The following is a 21,907-nucleotide window of genomic DNA, read 5'->3' as shown; positions in this document are numbered from 1 at the left end:
ACCCAATGGTGAAAAGCTAAATGCATTTTCTCCAAGATCCAGAACAAGACAAGGATGCCTAGTCTTGTCACACAACACAGTACTGGGAGTCCTAGCCAGAACAAGATGAGAAAAGAAAATAAAAGACATCCAAACTAGAATGGAAAAGTAAGACTATTGCTGTTTGCAGATGACATGATCTTATATATAGAAAACTATAAAGACTCCACTAAAAAACTGTTAAAATAATAAAAGACTTCAGTAAAGTTGTAGGATACAAAATAAACAGAAAAAATCAGTTTTGTTTCTACACACTAACAATGAACTGAGAGACATTAAGAAACCAAGTGAATTTCAACAGTACAAAAAACATTAACATATGTAGGAATAAATTTAACCAAGGAGGTGAAAGACTTGTACACTGACAACTATAAGACTGATGAAAGAAACTGAAGAAGACACAATTAAGTGGCAAGATGGCCTGTGTTCACAGAGAGGAAGAACTAATACTGTCAAAATGTCCATACTACCTAAAATTATCTACAGATGAAATGCAACCCTATCAAAATTCTACTGCATTTTTCATAGAAATATAAAAAACAATCCTAAAATTCATATGGAACTACAAAAGATCTTGAATAGCCAGAAGAATCTTGAAAAAGAATAAAGCTGGAGACATCACACTTCCTGATTTTGAACCAGATTACAGAAATATAGCAATCAAAACAGTATGATACAGGCACAAAAAGAGAAACAGACCAGTGAACAGAAGCAGAGAAACCGGAACCAAACCCACACACACATGGTTCACTCGTCTTTACCATGGGCACCGAGAGCACGCCATGGGCAAAGGACAATCTCTTCCATAACTGCTGCTGGGAAACTCAAATATCTATATGCAAAATGACGAACTTACACGATACAGAGAGTTAACTTTGGATATGACACCAAAGCATGGGCAACAAAAGCACAAATACTAACTAGGGCTACACCAAACGGAAAAGTTTTTTCACAGCAAAGGAAACAATCAACAAAATGAAAAGGTAAACTGCAGAATGGGAAAGAATGTTTGTAAACCATTCATCTGATAAAGAGGTAATATCTAAAATAAATAAGGAATGCATTCAACTCAATAGCAAAAAAAATGCAAACAAATATACACACACAGGCATGCAGAATGGAACATTATTTGACCATAAAAAAGGAGGAAATCCCATTGGTTGCAACAACGTGGATGAATCTGGAATAAACTATGTCAAGTGAAATAGGTCAGTCAGAGAAAGACAAACACTACATGGTATCACTGATACATGGAATCTAAGCGGGGAAAGAAGAACAGAACTCTTATGAAGATTTATACAGGTGACTGCCAGGGGTTGGGGGACTGGGGAAATGCAGAGATGTTGGTCAAAGGGTACAAACTTTCAGTTACAAATTCTGAGTATCTAAAACATAGCATGATTACTATAGTTAATAATAGAGTGTTGTATACTTTACAGGAACTAACAGTTCTACCAACATACTCAAAGAAGACACACTGGGCAATAATAGGCAGAGAAGAAAAAGAGAAAGAAAAAAGAATGGAGGAGAAAGGAAGACAGAATAAGGCAGGAAAATCAAAAAGTGTTTCTATCATAATAATTTAGAACCCGTAAAAGATTACTGGTATTTTCTGGAGTTGTTAACATGGGCCTCCATCTCTTCCCAGTGAAGAAAATGAACCGAAGGATTTTTGTTATGTAATAGTTTCTGCTTCTAGTCTAGAAAAGACCTTAGTATTTAATCAAAAGATGAGTCAACCCTTAACTTACCCATTTATCACCATATGCAAATCATCTCACTTCTCTGATGCTAACTTTCTTATATAAGACAATGGTGGTCAGAAAATCTGTTATCACTGGCTACCTCATGAGATTCTTGTGAAGACCAAATATCAATGCATGGTTATTAAGCTGGAAATACTACCTCTGTAACTATATATATTACATGCATTAGATTTAATAAGCTCTTTCTGTTAAAACTATGTGGCAAGTTAAATTTACCACAATTAAAAATAATGGTGAAATACTGTTGAAAACAAAACTTGGGTATTAATAAATCATTGCTTATCTGCTGACAAAGTTATGGTTTTTCCAGTAGACTAGTCAAAGCTATGGTTTTTCCAGTAGTCATGTATGGATGTGTGAGTTGGACTACAAAGCAAGCTGAGCACCGAAGAAATGATGCTTTTGAACTGTGGTGTTGGAGAAGACTCTTGAGAGTCCCTTGGACTGCAAGGAGATCCAACCAGTCCATCCTAAAGGGAATCAGTCCTGAATATTCATTGGAAAAACTGATGCTGAAGTTGAAACTCCAATACTTTGGCCACCTGATTCGAAGAACTGATTCACTGGAAAAGACCCTAATGCTGGGAAAGATTGAAGGTGGGAGGAGAAGGGGACGATAGGGGATGAGATAGTTGGATGGTATCACTGACTTAATAGACATGAGTTTGAGCAAGCTCTGGGAGTTGATGATGGACAGGGAAGCCTGGCATGCTACAGTTCATGGAGTCGCAAAGGGTCAGACACGACTGAGTGACTGAACAGAACTGAACTGCTGACCCAGATTACAAAGGAATTTGGCCAGTGACAGGAAAGCAGGTGGTGTGATTACCAGGTCTCTGTGGATGAAGCTGTTTCTCTCCAGGTACTCCATCCCTTCACATACATCTTGACACATGCTCAGCAGCACGTCTCTACTGAAATGGCCTTGTCTCTGCCGGAGGAAATTCAGAAGGCAGCCCCTCTCCATGAACTCAGTGACAATGTAAATGGGTTTCTGCTGTGTGCATACACCATAAAGTTGTACTAACTTCGGGTGTGTCAGTTTCCTGGGAGGGAAGTTAGGCATACACAGAGTTACTGCAGAGAAAGAAACCACCAGGGGGATGTTAGCCGGCAAGGGGCCACTTCTGAATACAGAAAGGGGAACCAGAAAAAACACAGAAACTTACATCATCACTTTAGCTTCTTCTATGAAGTCTTCCTCACACATGGCACCTTCCCGAATAGCTTTGATGGCTACTTTGTACTGAGCTCGCCACTTGCCAAGCCTCACCACTCCGAACAGTCCACTCCCCAACTCCCTCATAAAGGTCAGCTCTGAAGGGTTAATTTCCCATTTCTCTGTGAGACAGAAGGGGAAAGTGGTTAAAATTTAAGCAGGAGAACACAGTAGAAATCAATGAGAAACAAACTATAAGCGAAGCCAATCTAAAAATTATACAATTCATACTATTACTGGTAAAACAGAGAGCAGACTTGCAACCTGCATGTAAACTACAGAAGGTGGCTTTCTACTCTCTAGGAGGATGGACCCATTCTCAGCTGTCATAATAAAAGCAAAGTGAACTGAAGAAGGAAAGAAGATGCTGCATAATCAGCTAATGATGGAGCTTGAAAGTTAAAGGCACTCTTTTTTTTTTTTTAAACAAATACCTCCTCCTTTACTATTCCTCTCCTTCAGGTTTTTTTTTTTTTTTTCAAAGTCCATCAAGTTGGAAAGAGTATAACCTGTTTAAAAGGCTTTCACCAGTAGCACAAAGACAATCAAGTTGGATCTCTTCTCTATTAACCTCCATCTTTACATTCCCGTGGGTAGCCAGCCAGGTGAGAACCAGGAAAGACTTTGATATAATTTAGAAGTAACATGGTAATGCTTTTTTTTCACTAACAGGCAGGGTTTGCTTTTTTTTTTTTTTTTTTGCCAAATAATGAATAATGATAAAAACAGAAAACCTAGGGTTACTACAGCTATTAAGTATAATCATCTAACATTTCAGACTATAAACTTCTATAAAAACAGTTCCACTATGTGGAATTCTACACATCTAAACTGGTCTTGTGATAATGGGTTCTTTACAAGAAAAATTACCAACACAACTACAAAAGGAGTTACCGTAGCTGAATCCTGCAGTGGTTGGTGCATTCTTCCCCTTTGTGCTAACTGGGTACCGCAGCCTTGTGACAAGTCCTAGAAATCAAAGAAAAGTACTGTAACTGAATTCACTCTGAATCATTCTGCATAGTAAAACACTAAACTAGAAATTCACCCACAAAATTCATTCCTTTATTCACTTACTGCTCATCTTCTGTATGCACATGCAGCCCTGTGCTATATGCTGGCAAAAAGTAAAGGAAGCAGGGAAGGAAGATGATCCTACTGTTGTCAAAACCAAGTCTGTGTGCCTGATCCACGGTGAGGCCAAACAAACCAAAATGTCAGAGTTTGGAGCAGATAAACATTTATTGCAAGGAGAATGGGCGGCTTGTATTCAAAAGACTCAAACTCCCCAAAAGCCTTTCAACAAGGGTTTTAAAGACAGTGTTATGGTAGGGGATCATCTGATGAGTGATTAGTTCCTGGACTTTCTACTGATTGGTGGTAGGTAACAGCATGATGTTTCAGGAATCTCAATCATCAGCCTTCTAGTTCCAACCAGTCTGGGGTCTACCTGCTTGTGGTCAGCAGGCAGTCAACACCCTCCGCCCGGATGGGGGTCTTAGTTTCTTCAGAGTGACTCAGAAGTATGCATCAGATTGTTACCTATATCCTTTCAGCAGGAACTAGGAGTCCGGTAACTCTAATCAGGAACTGCTTGAGCCTGTCCTTGGGAATTCAGGGGAGGCTTTTTTTTTTTTTTAAAAAAACAAACAAGAAATGGGAAACACAGGGGTTTTTGTATCCAGGAAGGCCCCACAGGGTTCTACTTGGTTTCACTACTGAGTTGACAATTTCATACTTTTTAAATATACATATGTTTTTATTCATTCAACATTATTTTTTAAAATGCAGTGTTTACCAGGCACCATGCTAGCATACTGTCTTTGCAAACACTTTAAAGGATGTTTAAAAGTTTCCAAAAATTATGATCAATTATTGTATCATGTTCTTTCCCAGTATGAGATTTGAATTATAAAATGGAACTACAGTAGTCTACTAAAAATTAAAGTGATTCACCTGACATAACTCTGTATTTGTAATCTCAGCATAAAAACTGGACTCTATAGGGAAGGACATGGGAGTGAGGTTCAAGAGGGAGGGGACATATGTGTACCTATGGCTCATTCATGCTGATGTTTGGCAGAAACCAACAAAATTCTGTAAAGCAATTATCCTTCATTAAAAAATTGATTGGGAATACATGTAAATCCATGGCTGATTCATATCACTCACTGTATGACAAAACCCACTGGAAAAAAAATATATAATAATAATAAAAATAAATAAAAAAATAAATAAATAAAGCATTTAGTAGAGAAAAAACAAAACAAAAAATTGGACTCTACAACATTAACGACTGGGAATACCAGCTACTGGAAATCAGACAGGTACATTAAATCCTTTAACTTAAGTTGCTTAAGTACTAAATAAGAAATTCCAGGTATTTCACCTATAGATACCTTGTAGCACAATGTATTTTCTCTAATATACCATATCTCATAGTAATTTAATATTGTTATGTACTTCTCTGTCTCCCCCACCAGATGATGAGATTAATAACATCTAGTTCACCATAGTCTCCCTACAGCCTGACATAGTTACTGGCATGCAGTAGGCATTTAATATATGTTTCTGAAATGAATTAACTGAGATAATGATGAAGAATAAAATTCACACAAGAATAAAAAGAAAGAGCGGAATGTGAACACTGAAAAAGAATAGAATAAAAGATAAGAAAAAGTTCTTTGGGGGATAAATTGATATGAAATTAGTTCATCAACATTAAATACAGAGTTGCTATATGATCGAGCAAATCCATTCTTAGGTAAGTACCCAAGAAAAATGAAACATGTTCCCATGCAAAAACTTGTACACATATGTTCATAGCAGCATAACTGAAAAGAGTCAAAAGGTGGAAACAACCCAAACGTCCATCAACTAATGAATGACACAACAAGGATAAACAAACCCACACGATGGATTACTACTCATCAATGAGAAGGGACAGAGTGCTTATAGAGGCTCTGACATACTATACTCAAAGAAGTTAGTCACAATAGATCCCATATGGTATGATTCCATTTACATGAAAAATCCAGAACAGGCAAATCTATATAGAGAGAAAGCAGACTAGTGGTTGCCTAGGGCTGGACTGGTGGAGGGGGTTAGGTGGTGACTATTAATGGGTTCAAGATTCCTTTGTGGGGGATAGTAAAAATGACCTTATATTATGGTGACAGTTGACACAACTCTGTAAATTACTAATTTACGAACACATCATACAGATGAACTTTTAGGGAGTGTAAATTATATTTCAATAACGGTTTCTATCATTATCTGAGAAAAGTAAAGAGAGTCACAAATAGCAACAGTCTTGGCAAAAGCCTTCAATAAAACACCCAGAGTTAATTTTTCATAAACTGGGTTGGATGCGTGGCTAACCTCTACTCAGTTATACCTTTGAAGTCAAGAGCTAGAAACCTCTGTTTCACCCTGTGGCGCCTCAATGGGCAAAACTGTGGTCTCTGGTTTTGTTTTTGGTGTTTGGTTTATTCCCAGTGGCGAGTGTGGCAGAGATTCAGGATGATGGGGAACTTGTCTGGGACACTATTACTCTAGTCTCTAGAAGCCTCCAACTCAGACCTAAACCCAAGCTGCTCATCCGGTGGCTTCTGTGACAACTCTGACACAGACGTATGTTGAATTTCAGTCTGATACTGTTAAAGGAAAAAAAAAAAAATTCAACAACACTGTCACAGATGGTTTGGCAGGCTTCATTCAGCACCACTGTGATAGGTCCTAGGGACCACAGCAATGGGCTTTTAGAATAGGGGAGAGAGATGGACTCAACTCCAGACACAGAATGGGCAAGTGAGAACTTACAGCCAAGGAGAGGGGTGGGGTTCAGTGGGTGGAAAATTACTAAAAGAAACATCAGTGGAGGGAGAAGTGGGGATGGTTCTAGCTAAGTCAGCCTAACAGGAATCTCGAAACAAGATTATTCTCACTGAAGATAAGCCAGGGTGCCTGACTATCACCCAGGGGATGACTGGAGATAAGGCACTCAATCAGACATTGAGGGTGCTTATATATGTGTCAGATCTCAAGGGTAAGAGGTTCTGGTTAAACTGACATAGCAGGGTTATTGCTTAAAACTGGATTTTATAAGAAAATGTACTGATGGACCTAGGAGATGGTTCCAGAGCCTGACTAAAGTTTGGTCAAACAAAGAGTCTTTGTCAGCACCAAGGGTATAAATCACAGAAATGTGAACATTTGCCACCTACAACAAGAATAACTTGCATTTAAAGGTCAAGACTGTGTGAAGTAATTAACCTCCAACTAAAAAAAAAAAAATAAAGGTCAAGACTGCAATCATTATTTCTGATTTTTCTTTGTATATATCATTTCCTTAATATGCAATAATTTTAAATCAATGACAGGCCACAACTAATTACAATATAAAATTGCTCAAGGAAGAACTCACCATAATGTCTAATTATTCTATTTGAAATAGGTTTGAACAGCTCACTTACCTGCTGCATTGTGCTTATGGTATTCAATAATCTCAGGAATTGAACCAAAAGCATGTTTTTCTGCCAGGTAATACTTCTTTGGAGATGTCATTGTTTCCTTTATATGGTAATGCCTGAAGCCTGAGGAACCTTCTCTGTAACAAAAATCCAAATGTGTTAGAACTAAGTTGGAATAACATAACTTCACTTGTAAGATATTTTCTACCAGGGTCCCTACACATAGCCCCATCTAGTCTCCAACACAAATTTTCTTTTTCCCCATGTTCTTCATAGTTTCACCTTTCAAATTAGCAGATGGGATTTAAAGTGGTCACTGATAACATCATTGATGTCTTGCATGAGATTTTAAAAAAGAATGTCTACCAACTCCACTTACTAATAGTTTAAAGTCTTAAAATAGCAATTCGCTGGCTACTGTTTTTTGTCCCTGCTATTGATGGTACAAATGTTCAGAGGAATTTATTCACTCTAAAAGTGAATAAACTGGACTTATAGAACATATACAACTTCTGCTTTAGATATCTTTCTGTAACACAGACCTTCTTGACTCATCTGCTAAAAGTCCTTTTCAGAGAACTCTTGCTGATGTTAAGATAAAGCTCAGACTTCACATTTCCCTCTCCGGTTCCTCTCTCCTCCCCTTCCCCACCCCTCTCATTCTACAGTCTAGTAACCATATACTTTCCTCAGTTCACCAACTGCTCCTTCACTTCTGGGGCCAGCAATTTCCTCCTGTGTCAGAAACATCTGTTCCCCTCCCTCCAACCTCCACCTGCCTCACCCGTCAGGTCTCAGACTGGATGTCAGCAGGCAGTATTCACGACTCAGGCAGATGTGTCTGGGCTATGGACCCCACTACCCTGCCACGCACACGCTCTGCCCAGCACTCACTCATACACACCAGCACTGCCCGTGTGCTTCTCCGAGAGAAGTTCCCACCAAGCGACTGGCATGCTGGTTCTGCGCTTTGCTCACTGTGGCAGCTTAGTACCCAGCACAGTACAAAGTAATGATCTGTGGAATGTTGCTAAGATTCCTATGTGTGTGCTCAGTCCCTCAGTGGTGTCTGACTCTTTGCAACCCCATAGACTGTAGCCAGTCAGGTTCCTCTGTCCATGAAATTCTCCAGGTAAGAATACTGTAGTGGGTTGTGATTTCCTATTCCAGGGGATCTTCTAGACTCAGAGATCAAACCCGAGTCTCTTGTATTGGCAGTTGTATTCTTTACTGTGCCACCTGGGAAGCCCCAAGGTTTCTATGACCATTCTCAATAAATACATATGCAGAAAATGATGAGGAAAATTACTAGATATGAATACAAAAATGTTATAGACTTTAGGGCTTCCCTGGTGGCTCAGATGGTAAAGAATCCGCCTGCAATGAGGGAGAGCTGGGTTTGATCCCTGGGTCAGGAAGATCCCCTGGAGGAGGGCATGGCAACCCACCCCAGTGTTCTTGTCTGGAGAATCCCTGTGGACAGAGGAGCTCGGTGAGGTACAGTCTGTGGGGTCACAAAGAGTCGGACACGACTGAGTGACTAAGCACAGCACAGAGACTTTGGAAATCAAGTTCAGATTTTTAAATTCTGAATTGCAGCTTATTTTTCAAAAACTAGGAATCCATGCAAACTATATAAGAACTGCATTCAAAAATTCTGAATTAAAAGAGGGAGATTACTTACCCTCCAAACTTTGTATAAAGGGAGACTGTATACATGCCTGGTTGACTGGAATCTCTTACCATAAAACCACCTTCTTTATCCTAAAATCCAAGTTAAGAAAATTTTTATTTCAATCCAGTATCAATGCTATACAGAAGATCCAAGAACTCAATCTTATGATTTTATGATTTTTATCCTCTGCCTAGAAAATCTGGTTGGAGAAGCAAAACTTACCAACAGGTAAGTCATCCACATGACCGTCTCCCATCTACGTGACCTTTCACTTCACATTACTGGACCGTGAGATTAGTTAAAGAAAGCACACTCATAATTGCATATAGTTGCAAATCTTCACACACACACTAGTAGGAGACATTTCAACAAGATAATCTCTTAGGGCCCTTCCAGAACTGACAGACAAGGTTTTGCAATTCCTTTACTTCCTGGACACATGGGGAAACGGTTACTGAAAAAGGTATTTCTTAACGACTGGGTTTCATTTCATACATTTCTCACGTTTGCTAGAAGTCCTGAATTCTAACTTAATATCATCTTTGTCCACATAGCATTTTTCCTGTAAATATCTCAGTGCCCTTTATAGAAACACTTTAAAAAGTCCTTAATTCCCCTAGAAATCTATGTTAAATATCACTCTTTACAAAAGGAGAGATGGAAGCACAAGCAACTTAAGCAGAGCACAATGAATGGTCAAAAGGTAAATCCTCATCAAGTTCTAAGCCTAAGAGCAAGAAATAGAAGCTAGGAACCTCAAACACCTCGCCACCAATAACGCCACAGTCTCCAACACTGAAACTGCTTGGAAAGTGCCTAACGGATGAAAATAAAACAGTTTTTCCTTATTCCTAGGAAAGACAATGGAATGAAATAAAGCCCCCAAAATAAATCCGATAAGAACAATTAGGGACAATGATCATAATAATTTATTGGTCAGTAAAATTTTTTTTCCCTTGATTTACGTTTCCCGTTACTTACATTATTTGCTTACACAAAATTTCCTGGAAATGATTTTACTCTATGAAGCAGAATTATTCCTTTTTCTTTGTTGGAAGATTTTCTAGTAAAACACGTTTTGTTCGTTCGTTTGCTTATTTTCTTTTGTTTTTGGCTGCACTGTGGGGCATGTGAGATCTTAGTTTCCCAACCAGAGATCAAACAGGTGCCCACTGCAGTGGAGAAGCAGAGTCTTAACCACTGGACCACCAAGGAAGTCCCTTGCAAAACACGTACTTATTGAAAACTTACTCTTCTCTGATATGTTACATGTGGATCTACTCAGTCCTCAAAACAGTCTTTTGAGGTAGGTACTACTATTATCCCCTCGCCTGTGAGCAGGTGAGGAAATGAAGCACAGAAAGGTTGGAAATTTGCCCCAGGTCAAAGGGCTGGTAAGCAGCAGAGCCAGGATTGAGACCCCAAGTCTCTCTAGGTACCCAGAGCAGCCTTTCACTGTGGAGCCGCCCACAGAGTGGGGGGAGAGGTGACATGTCACATGAATCAAGCATCAGCTGAGTTCAGTTCAGTCGCTCAGCTGTGTCTGACTCTTTGCAACTGCATGGACAGCAGCACGCCGGAATTCCCTGTCCATCACCAACTCCCGAAGTTTGCTCAAACTCATGTCAATAGAGTCAGTGATGCCATCCAACCATCTCATCCTCTGTCATCCCCTTCTCCTCCCAACTTCAATCTTCCCCAGCATCAGGATATTTTCCAATGAGTCAGTTCTTCAAATCAGGTGGACAAAGTATTGGAGTTTCAACTTCAGCATCAGTCCTTCCAATGAATATTCAGGACTGATCTCCTTCAGGATGGACTGGTTTGATCTCCTTGCAATCCAGGGGACTCTCAGGAGTCTTCTCCAACACCACACTTCAAAAGCATCAATTCTTCGGCGCTCAGCTTTCTTTAGAGTCCAACTCTCAACACCCATGCGTGACTAATGCAAAAACCATAGCTTTGACTAGACAGATATATGTTGGCAAAGTAATGTCTCTGCTTTTTAATATGCTATCTAGGTTGGCCATAGCTTTTCTTCCAAGGAGCAAGCATCTTTTAATTTCATGGCTTTCCATTGTTTCTCCATCTATTTACCATGAAGTGATGGGACCAGATGCCATGATCTTTGTTTTTTGAATGTTGAGCTTTAGGTCAACTTTTTCACTCCCCTCTTTCACTTTCATCAAGAGGCTCTTTAGTTCCTCTTTGCTATCTGCCATGAGGGAGGCATCATCTGTGTATCTGAGGTTATTGATATTTCTCCCAGCAATCTTGATTTCAGCTTGTCCTTCAACCAGCCTAGCATTTCTCATGAAGTACTCTGCATATAAGTTAAATAAGCAAGGTGACAATATACAACTTTGACATACTCCTTTCCCAATTTGGAACCAGTCTGTTGTTCCATGTCTGGTTCTAACTGTTGCTTCTTGACCTGCATACAGATTTCTCAGGAGGCAGGTAAGGTGGTCTGGTATTCCCATCTGTTAAAGAATGCTCCAGTTTTTTGTGATCCACACTGTCAAAGGCTTTGGGGTAGTCAATAAAGCAGAAGTAGGTGTTTTTCTGGAACTCTCTGCTTTTTCGATGATCCAATGGATGTCGGCAATTTGATCTCTGAATCAAGCTTAATCACCTGCTATTGCTCTCTTCCAGTCTGGGCTTCCCAGGTGGCACTGCTGGCAAAGAACCCGCCTGCCAATGCAGGAGGTGTAAGAGACATGGGTTCAGTCCCTGGGTCCGGAGGGTCCCCTGGAGGGGAAATGGCAACCCACTCCAGTTTTCTTGCCTGGAGAATCCCATGGACAGAATCCCATGGAGCCTGGCAGGCTACAGTTCATAGGGTCACAAAGAGTCAGACACAACGGAAGCAACTTAGCGTGCATGCATGTACTGCTCTCTTAACATAAACTGTAAGAAATAAGCACCCAACCAAACCTCAACTAGGGGTAATAAGCAGGAGATAAAATGAGAAAGCACAGGTTTAAAAGAACTATTACTAAATAGAATAACGAGGTCATAAATGCAGAGAACTATAGAGGCCATCTTTTAATACAACATCTCTGCCTTACAGATGCAAAAAAACAGACTAGAAAAGTCACAGACAGCCTTGGATGGGTCTCCTTATTCAGTCCTCTTAGTTTCCTCTAGACTAGATTTCATCTTGCCACTGTAATTCTTTCTAAAGTGTAAGAAGTTTAGCATATTTCTAAAGGCAACTAAATACTGTGTTAACACTTCATTTATAAATGATAGCATGTAATACTGATGTTAAAACTATTTTAAAACAACTTGAAGCAAAAAAGAAAAATACATATAAGTACTAACATTAAGGTAGTAAATGATAAATCAGTAAGAAACAGTAAAGAAAATGTTGGCCATGTATAGCTGTTATCCACTGTTATAAATTTGTTGACAGGAGTTTGAGCAAACTCCAGGAGATGGTGAAAGACAAGGAAGCCTGGCGTTCTGCAGTCCATGGCGTCGCAAAGAGTCAGACATGACTGGGCAACTGAACAACAGTAAGTTTTTTCCCCCTTGAAAAACACACACTGGAGTTCGGATCCCTGGTACTTCAGAATGTGACCTTCTGTGGAGATTTACAGAGGCAATCAAGTGAAAACGAGGTCATGGGGCGGGGAGCCCTAATCTATGTGGTTGGAGTCCTTATAAAAGAGAAATCTGGACACAGCCAGATATGCACAGAGGGAAGAACCACGGGGAGAAAAGGAGAGAGGCCTCATTCAGACCCCTCCCTAACAGCCCCCAAAGGAACCCAGCCTGCTGACATCTGGGTTTCAGGTTCCTTTTTTTTTTTTTTCATTTATTTATATTAGTTGGAGGCTAATTACTTACAATATTGTAGTGGTTTGTGCCATACATCGATATGAATCAGCCATGGATTTACATGTGTTTCCCATCCTGAACTCCCCTCCCACCTCCCTCCCCATCCCATCCCTCTAGGTCATCCCAGTGCACCAGCCCTGAGCACTTGTCTCATGCATCAAACCTGGACTGGCGATCTGTTTCACACTTGATAATATACATGTTTCAGTGCTGTTCTCTCAGATCATCAGGCTTCTAACCCTCAGATCCATGAAACAACAAGCTTCTGCTTGTGGTGCTTCGGTACAGCACTCAGTCTGTGGCACTCTGTTTACAGTAGCCCCAGGAAACAAATACAGCAGCCTTCACTTTTAAATGATTTTTTTTTTAAATTTGTACTTACATCATGGTATTTTTTTAGGCTTTGGTCACAGAGGTAGGTGGAATTACTAATCAGGGATTCACTTCAATTGATTCTGTGCTGAAACCAAACCCACAAAACAAGTACAAACACTTACCTCATTTCTAAGGAGTTGCTCTGCTTTGCTCCTATTCATATTTCTGCAATACCATCTGAACAGAAAAAGATATGTTTAAGACCTCAGGTATTTTAATTGTTCTTTTTTCTTTTTAGAATTAGCAAGGCAATACTGCTCACCAATGACAAACATTAATTAAGAACAAGATATCATGCATAATCTCTATAAAATAGAAAACCACTAGTAACATTTGGATATACAGACTTGCAGACTTTTTCTACCCATATTTTTATAAAGACCCATATATACGCTGACATTCTCATTTTCATTATTAAAGTGAGACCAAACTATACTTGCTCTATCAGAACCTGGATTTTTTCACTTAACAGTGTATCACACACATCTTTGCAAAGCTATATAGTTCACAGCCTGGATGTGCCATAATTTATTTAAGCTCTTCTTTATTAGTTAACATAAAAATCACTTCCAATTTTTCACTATTATAATAACAGCAAGAATGAATTTTACCCCACAGACTCAAATATGCAGGAAATATCACTACATTATTGTCTTTAATTCAAATTAAATCTAATCCCAAGCCTCCATCAGGCAGTAGATTTCATCTCAACTTATCATGAAGACTCCCCTAGTGAACTTCACAAAGGTCCCAAGTGTTGAAAGGAACAGAGCAAAACAGAAGCAGAGGCCTCCTGGGTCTTCCAGACGCACTGGTTCTAGCACAGTCCTAACCCCTGGCAGCCTCCTCAGGTGCGCTGCAGGAATTCCACCAGGGCCAAGCAGTGGCGCCTGCCCCCCGCCCCCACTCTGCGCTAAGCCCCTGCATATCAGCGCCCCTTTCAACCCTCGGGAAATTTTTCGTAAGGAAAGATGGATACTGCCATCTCCCACTTCATGCTCAGAAGTACACCCCTTCCCTTGCTTTCCGCAGCTCAACCTCTCCATGGGATTATGAGCAAGTTGGCCAAAGAAGATGAACTCAAAATGTCAGGTTTATTTATTTTTTTAGCTGTGTGGCATGTGGAATCTTAATTCCCGACCAGGAATCCACTCCCACCCCTACCCCCCACCCCCTATGTAGGAAGCATGGAACCTTAACCACTGAACCGCTAGGTAAGTCCCTCAAATTGTCAGCTTTACTGTTGGGTTTTTGTTCTCTGTTGTTTTGTTTTAGATGGCCTTTTGTGGGCAGAACCCTCCACCAGTCATATTTCCTGGGGGTTCCAATATGATGAAACCAGCCTGGCCCCTCTAAACACGTGAATTTCCTATCACTGTTATGAGCACCTGCTTTTGGCCCAGCAAACACCATGAGACAAGCAAATACAAAGGCCTTCCCTGACTGAGGAAGAGAAAAATACAAAGAAAAAAAAACAAGATCTTTTTTTGTCAAGATTCTTTTAAGCAGTTGTAGCAGCCAAACACAAATTATAATCTCAACACAAGCTGGTAACTTATTTTATTTGGAGCCTGAAATGATTAACTAGGCCTCAGAATTGTGGGTATTAAGATCTCATTGCTGTGGACCCCACTTTATGAACTGGGCCATATTCAACAAAGCTACAGTTCTGATCAATTTCTGAAAGCAACTGAGAAATAAAATAAAGGAGACGGGGACTTCCCTGGCTGTCCAGTGGTTAAGACTTCACCTTTCAATGCAGTAGCTGTGGGTTTGATCCCTGATTGGGGAGCTAAGATCCTACATGTCTTGCGACTAAAAAAACGAAACATAAAACAGAAACAATATTGTTCACGAATTTACTAAAGACTTTTAAAATGGTCCACATTAAAAAAAAAAAAAGGAGAACAGATTGGATTCTGTCCCTAAAGCTTTCTCATTGACAGAGGAAAAATTTATCTTCTTAAAAACAGTCATAAGAAATAATTAGGAACAGTAACTGGAGCTCTCACTATGCATTATAAACCAGCAGGACCTGAAAGACTGAAAAATATTCTCTTAACTAATCACAGAAGATCCAAGCCCATATTCTCACAGCAAGAGTAAACAACGGAGGTTTAGTCTCACATTGACATGCAAGTAGTCAGCGTAGCAAGACTGTGGCTTTCAAAAGGAATTAGATATGAGAAACTCAGAGGGGAAAAAAAAGGTCCTTTCCTCACTTAGTATATTCAAGCTCCTAGGAAGGGATAAAGAAAATAAGGAAAGAAAAGGAATTCACAGCACAAATCCTGTTCTAAGCAGTCATTTTTATGGCATTTGCAGGTTCCAGGGACAAGAGGCGGCTCTGCTGAACGCATCCCATGGGAAAGAATGATGCGCGGGGCAGGAACGCGAGGATGCACACACGGGGAGGAGGAGAGCTACAGCTCTAGGACGCCGGGATGCGCATCGCTCACAGGACTGGGACACAGATGCCTACGGAAGATCAGTTAGCTCCCCTTGAAGGGACAGTGTATCTCTAGAAACAATGTCCAGGATTTGTAAGTAACTTGTCATTCCCTTCTTAGATATCAAAACCCTAATGGGAATGAGGGTTTCAGACTGGCTAGTCACTTCAAACACTTAAAGGGATAAGACTTCATGGTGGTGTCTGAATCGAGGGGAAAAGGAGATTTAGGGATACCGAGTCCTTTCTGGAAAGCAAGGACCCTAAACAAGCTTCTTGGGGAGGGTGGGCTGGGTATATTATAAAAAGGAGGCAACAGGTACAAATTAACCAAAAAAAATTGAAAACAACCAATCAATGAGCTATAAATCTTAGCCGGTTCTCAATTTGGTCCTTGCCTCCTGGACTTTTCCTGTCTAAGGGCCCTTGCATTCCTGTCACCTTCTTCCTTTAATGTGTTTCCATCAAGAACATGTTCCTGACCACCACAATGAGTCCAGTTTCTCTCCTGCAGCACTTCCACTGGTTCTGTCCTCCCCCAACTGGGGCCTAATGTAGAGGTGCCGACACCCCGGGAGCTGCAGGTTGGCAGTCCTGAGCTCAGTCCAGTGGACAACCGTTGCCTGGGACTCCTCCTGCCCCCAAACAAACAGCAGAGGGGCTCTTGAGTCAGTTTAGTTCAGTCCAATTCAGTTCAGTCGCTCAGTCATGTCCGACTCTTTGTGACCCCATGGACCACAGCACGCCAGGCCTCCCTGTCCATCACCAACTCCCAGAGTTTACTCAAACTCGTGTCCATTGAGTCAGTGATGCCATCCAACCATCTCATCCTCTGTTGTCCCCTTCTCCTCCTGCCCTCAATCTTTCCCAGCATCAGGGTCTTTTCCAATGAGTCAGCTCTTCACATCAGGGGGCCAAAGTATTGGAGTTTCAGCTTCAGCATCAGTCCTTCCAATGAACACCCAGGACTGATCTCCTTTAGGATGGACTGCTTGGATCTCCCTGCAGTCCAAGGGACTCACAAGAGTCTTCTCCAACACCACAGTTCAAAAGCATCAACTCTTCGGCGCTCAGCTTTCTTTAGAGTCCAACTCTCACATCCATACATGACCACTGGAAAAACCATAGCCTTGACTAGATGGACCTTTGTTGGCAAAGTAATGTCTCTGCTTTTTAATATGCTGTCTAGGTTGGTCATAACTTTCCTTTCAAGGAGCAAGCATCTTTTAATTTCATGGCTGCAATCACCATCTGCAGTGATTTTGGAGCCCAAAAAAATAAAACCTGTCACTGTTTCCACTGTTTCCCCATCTATCTGCCATGAAGTGATGGGACCAGATGCCATGATCTTAGTTTTCTGAATGTTGAGCTTTAAGCCAACTTTTTCACTCTCCTCTTTCACTTTCATCAAGAGGCTCTTTAGTTCTTCTTCACTTTCTGCCATAAGGGTGGTATCATCTGCATATCTGAGGTTATTGATATTTCTCCTGGCAATCTTGATTCCAGCTTGTGCTTCATCCAGCCCAGCATTTCTCAGTAGTAGGCACTGAGAGCGGCATCAGAGGGCAGACAGACTAAAACCACAATCATGGAAAACTAGCCAATCTAGTCACATGGACCACAGCCTTGTCTAAATCAATGAAACTAAGCCATGCCATGTGGGGCCACCCAAGACGGACAGGTCTTGGTGGAGAGTTCTGACAAAATGTGGTCCACTGGAGAAGGGAATGGCAAACCATTTCAGTATTCTTGCCTTGAGAACCCCATGAAGAGTACGAAAAGCAAAAAGATGGGACACTGAATGATGAACTCCCCAAGTTGGTAGGTGCCGATATGCTACTGGAGATCAGTGGAGAAATAACTCCAGAAAGAATGAAGAGACAGAGCCAAAGCAAAAACAACACCCAGTTGTGGGTGTGACTGGTGACAGATGCTGTAAAGAGCAATATCGCACAGGAACCTGGAATGTCAGGTCCATGAATCAAGGCAAATTGGGAGTGGTCAGACAGGAGATAGCAAGAGTGAACATTGACATTTTAGGAATCGGCGAACTAAAACAGACTGGAATGGGTGAATTTAACTCAGATGACCATTATATCTACTACTGTGGGCAGGAATCCCTTAGAAGAAATGGAGTAGCCATCATAGTCAACAAAAGCGTCTGAAATGCAGTACTTGGATGCAATCTCAAAAAAGACAGAATGATCTCTGTTCGTTTCCAAGGCAAACCATTCAATATCACGGTAATCCAAGTCTATGTCCCGACCAGTAATGCTGAAGAAGCTGAAGTTGAACAGTTCTATGAAGACCTGTAAGACCTTTTAGAACTAACACACAAAAAAGATATCCTTTTCATTATAGGGGACTTGGATGCAAAAGTAGGAAGTCAAGAAACACCTGGAGTAACAGGCAAATTTGGCCTTGGAGTACAGAATGAAGCAGCGTAAAGGCTAATAGAGTTTTGCCAAGAGAACGCACTAGTCATAGCAAACACCTTCTTCTAACAACACAAGAGAAGACTCTACACATGGACATCACCAGATGGCCAACACCAAAATCAGATTGACTATATTCTTTGCAGCCAAAGATCAAGAAACTCTATACAGTCAACAAAAACAAGACCAGGAGCTGACTGTGGCTCAGATCATGAACTCTTTACTGCTCTTGGTTCAGCAGCTGGCAAAAGGTTTTTTAACCCTGGAGACAGTTAAGATGTATTACAAGATGGGCTTTAGCAAAATCCAACACCAGCTGTGGCGTGGAAAGACAGCAGGAGTCAGAACTGAAAACAGGTTTTTCGTCTCTCATGCTGCCAGAACTGGCACCCTGCCACATGGTATCCCCAGCCTTGGGGGGAAGCCAGGTGAGGGGGTTCCCACAGCAAGTCCCCTTAGTCATGCAGAGGTGGAGTCAGGCACCCCAAAAATGCACGGCAATGCTTCATAAACTTCCTAAAACCCTTATGTGTAATCCCATGAGTCACAGGGGGTAGTTCTTACATTCACTTAAGGATTATCTGGTTTCCAAGCACTTCCCTCCTCAAATTATCAGTCACTTCTCTACCAGATCCCTTTAAAATCAGGTCCAAGTTTCTACCTTTAGCATCTTCCCCAAATTCTAAAGATATGCTCTATTTTCCTAAAACTTATTTCAGAGCAAAAACACTATTTCAGTCACACGTTTTTTATACCCTCATCTACTTCTAAAACACCTTTGAAGGGGTCACACCACTGGGAGCTATGACTTTTGAATCTGTTAATCCTTTTCTAGACTTTTAAGGTACATTCATATTACAGGAAGTGACATGGACAGAGGAAACAGCTTTGTGCTGGAGGTGGTGGTGATGGTGTTGTTTTTAAAGAAGTGAAGGAAGCATCAAAATACCACCTCAGAATGACCACAAGCAGTATTCGGTATATATGAGCTTCTCACTAAAACCTAGCTACACACTGCTAGTGGGCATATGAACAGCAGCCCACTTGCTTTCTCTGAAAAGTAATTTGACAGCATGCATTAGAAGTCTTAAGAAGTTCATAACTAGCCTTTAGCCCAATACATAGGTTTTCAAAGATCTAGTTTAACACAATAAGCAGAAAGAAGTATCCCAGTATTTTTACATAGTAAATATGCCAAAACATTCATGCCACACAAATAAGAAAATTATTTTATAAATTATAGCACATCCAAGTGGCTATATGCCTGGTTATACTCCTTAAGATCTCACACAGTGCATGATACATGCTAAGGTCTCAGTAAATATTTGAAGAATGAAATATAGTACAATTATGAAAATGTTTTTGAAGAACATTTAACGGTATGAGGAACTGTTAAGTGAATTAAATAGGATATAAAACAGTAAAAACAGCATGATTCTATTTTTTTTAAACAGTAAAAAGATTGAAAGAAAATATACAAATGTTGACAGAGTTCAGCTCTAGTTGATTTATAATTTTTTCCTTATTAACATTTTTCATGTTTTCAAACAATTTTAAAACAATAATCACATATTATTATTAAAGTTAGAAAAAATAAACAATCATGCTTTTTTAAAGGCAACTCTGGGAAACAGTATTTTCATTTCTTAAATGAATGAACAATGAGCTATATTTCAAAGCCAGTTAAGCTGTGATTTGTTTAAAATCAATTTAATTATATTCACTCCTGTAACTCAATTCACACATAGTATGTTCAGGTGAAGTGTATAATAGAAACTAATTCTTACAGCATCATTTACCCTGAGTTAAGAATAAGTTGGGATCACCTTATAAAGACAGTGAAAGATAACCATTAGTCTCCCAGATGCCTTACATAATTAGGAAAAGAAAAACAATGTCTGGTTCTCCACATTCACAAAATAATCTTTTACTTACTCATATTGATCTAAGTTGTTTGATTTCTTTCCTGTCACATAATTACTTGGGATATATCCTTCACTCCTAGAAATAAGAAAAATACTTTAGATAAACTGAAATTATTTTACTGCTAGAGTATTAAGAGGAAAATTACTGTCCTTCTGGAATAATTAAAGAATAATATTGCCTAAAGCTTATAAGACTGGCTGACCCTCAATAAGTCTATATATCTATAGTATTTGATGCTTTACAAAGGACTTCCTCGTTGGATCCTTACAAAAATTCTGAGGTAGGTAGACATTCTTGTACCCACTTTTTGGTGGGGAAACCAAAGCTTAAGAAGATTGAGACTTTCTCAAAGGCTCAGAACTAGCCAGCAACAGGGTCAGAACGTGAATTCTGAACTTGTGACTCGGTTCAGAGCCCTTCCTAACGTTCTATGGTATTTCTCTTGAATTCACACTTTCTGGGGATGTTTTAAAGAAACCACTACTTCAGGAAAGTGGAAGTGCTGGATGAAAACAACTACCACTCCAACTCCTCAACAGTCTGTGCAGTACACTCTTTCACAGAGAGTAATCCCTAACATCTACATCAGTATCATCTAGTCACTCGTTAAAAAGACAAATTCCTGGGTCCTACCCAAGAGATATGAACTGAGGAGGCCTGTGTGGGGCTAGAGAACCTTGGATTTTTACCCTAGATGACTCCTGTGTACATTAAAGTTTAAGGAGCAATCATAGTAGGTAGAATCTTGGCTGGAGTCAAGAATTTCAGCAGAAAAAGAGATATGTGTATAAAATTTCTAAGTTGAGTAAAAATGCTATAATTCTGAATTTGAACTGCTGGTAACAGCTCATAATATATGCACACATGAGTGTATATATGTGGCTCTGTGCACTGAGAAAGGCCTAGAAGCAAGGGCAATCCAGTAGCAATAGAATCCTAGGACCCCACCTGTTGTCTTTAAATATTATTTCATATGAAAACGAGCCAGAACTCTTTGGGGAAATGGCAAATTGCAGGTTTGACCAGGAAAAATACAAGAATGAAACTGAGCTCTTTTATTTTATTCAGAAAGCAAGGAAGCTGAGAAAGAAAGGCTAAAAAGACCCCTAACAAAAATAGCTACCACTGATGCATGATGGGACAATCCAAGCAAAAAGAATAATGAATGCAATAGGAAAAAAAACAAATATGAAACTATCCATGCTTCTCCTTCTGTTTAGTCGCTCAGTCACGTCTGACTCTTTGCAACCACATGGACTGTAGCCCGCCAAGCTCCTCTATCCATCGGATTTCCCAGGCAAGAATACTTGAAAATGGGTTGCCATGTCCTTTGCCAGGGGAATCTTCCTGACCCAGGAAGTGAACCCACGTCTCCTGTATTGATTGGCAGGTGGGTTCTTTACCACTGAGCCAACTGGGAAGCCCAAAATATCCATAATAACACTTTTATTTTATTTTTTATTTTTAGAGTTCCTTCAATTTTTTTTTATATGTTTCAGTTTTTTTTTTTTTTTTTTTTTTTTTAATTTTTAAAAGTATTGGTTACCACTGTTACCAACAGAGGAAGTTTGGTCATCAGAATTAGAAAAATCACCATTTTGCTATCCTTAGCAAAATAATCGATCTAAGCAATAATCATCAATGGATGCTAAAATCATTAAGTGAAACACTGACGAAGAATTTTACGATGGAGGAATAAAGTTGA

At 40.1% G+C, this 21,907-nt stretch overlaps 1 protein-coding gene across 11 annotated transcripts in view; it reads right to left on the bottom strand.

The window, feature by feature from the left end:
- TEC (tec protein tyrosine kinase) overlaps nt 1–21,907 on the bottom strand; it is a 154,606-nt gene that overhangs the window by 9,872 nt on the left and 122,827 nt on the right. For all 11 annotated transcript variants that reach the window (XM_061146024.1, XM_061146025.1, XM_061146027.1 and 8 more), the window contains 7 exons: nt 20,212–20,277; nt 13,515–13,569; nt 9,181–9,260; nt 7,500–7,633; nt 3,919–3,993; nt 2,975–3,146; nt 2,635–2,851 (listed from right to left, as the gene is read on the bottom strand). In XM_061146024.1, coding sequence (XP_061002007.1) covers nt 2,635–2,851; nt 2,975–3,146; nt 3,919–3,993; nt 7,500–7,633; nt 9,181–9,260; nt 13,515–13,569; nt 20,212–20,277 — 799 coding nt within the window. The remainder of the gene's footprint in view (nt 1–2,634; nt 2,852–2,974; nt 3,147–3,918; nt 3,994–7,499; nt 7,634–9,180; nt 9,261–13,514; nt 13,570–20,211; nt 20,278–21,907) is intronic.

Source organism: Dama dama, chromosome 6 (assembly GCF_033118175.1).
Source record: "Dama dama isolate Ldn47 chromosome 6, ASM3311817v1, whole genome shotgun sequence".
NCBI lineage: Eukaryota > Metazoa > Chordata > Mammalia > Artiodactyla > Cervidae > Dama > Dama dama.
Note: the sequence above shows the minus strand (reverse complement) of the source record. Positions and strands in the feature narration are given on the sequence as shown.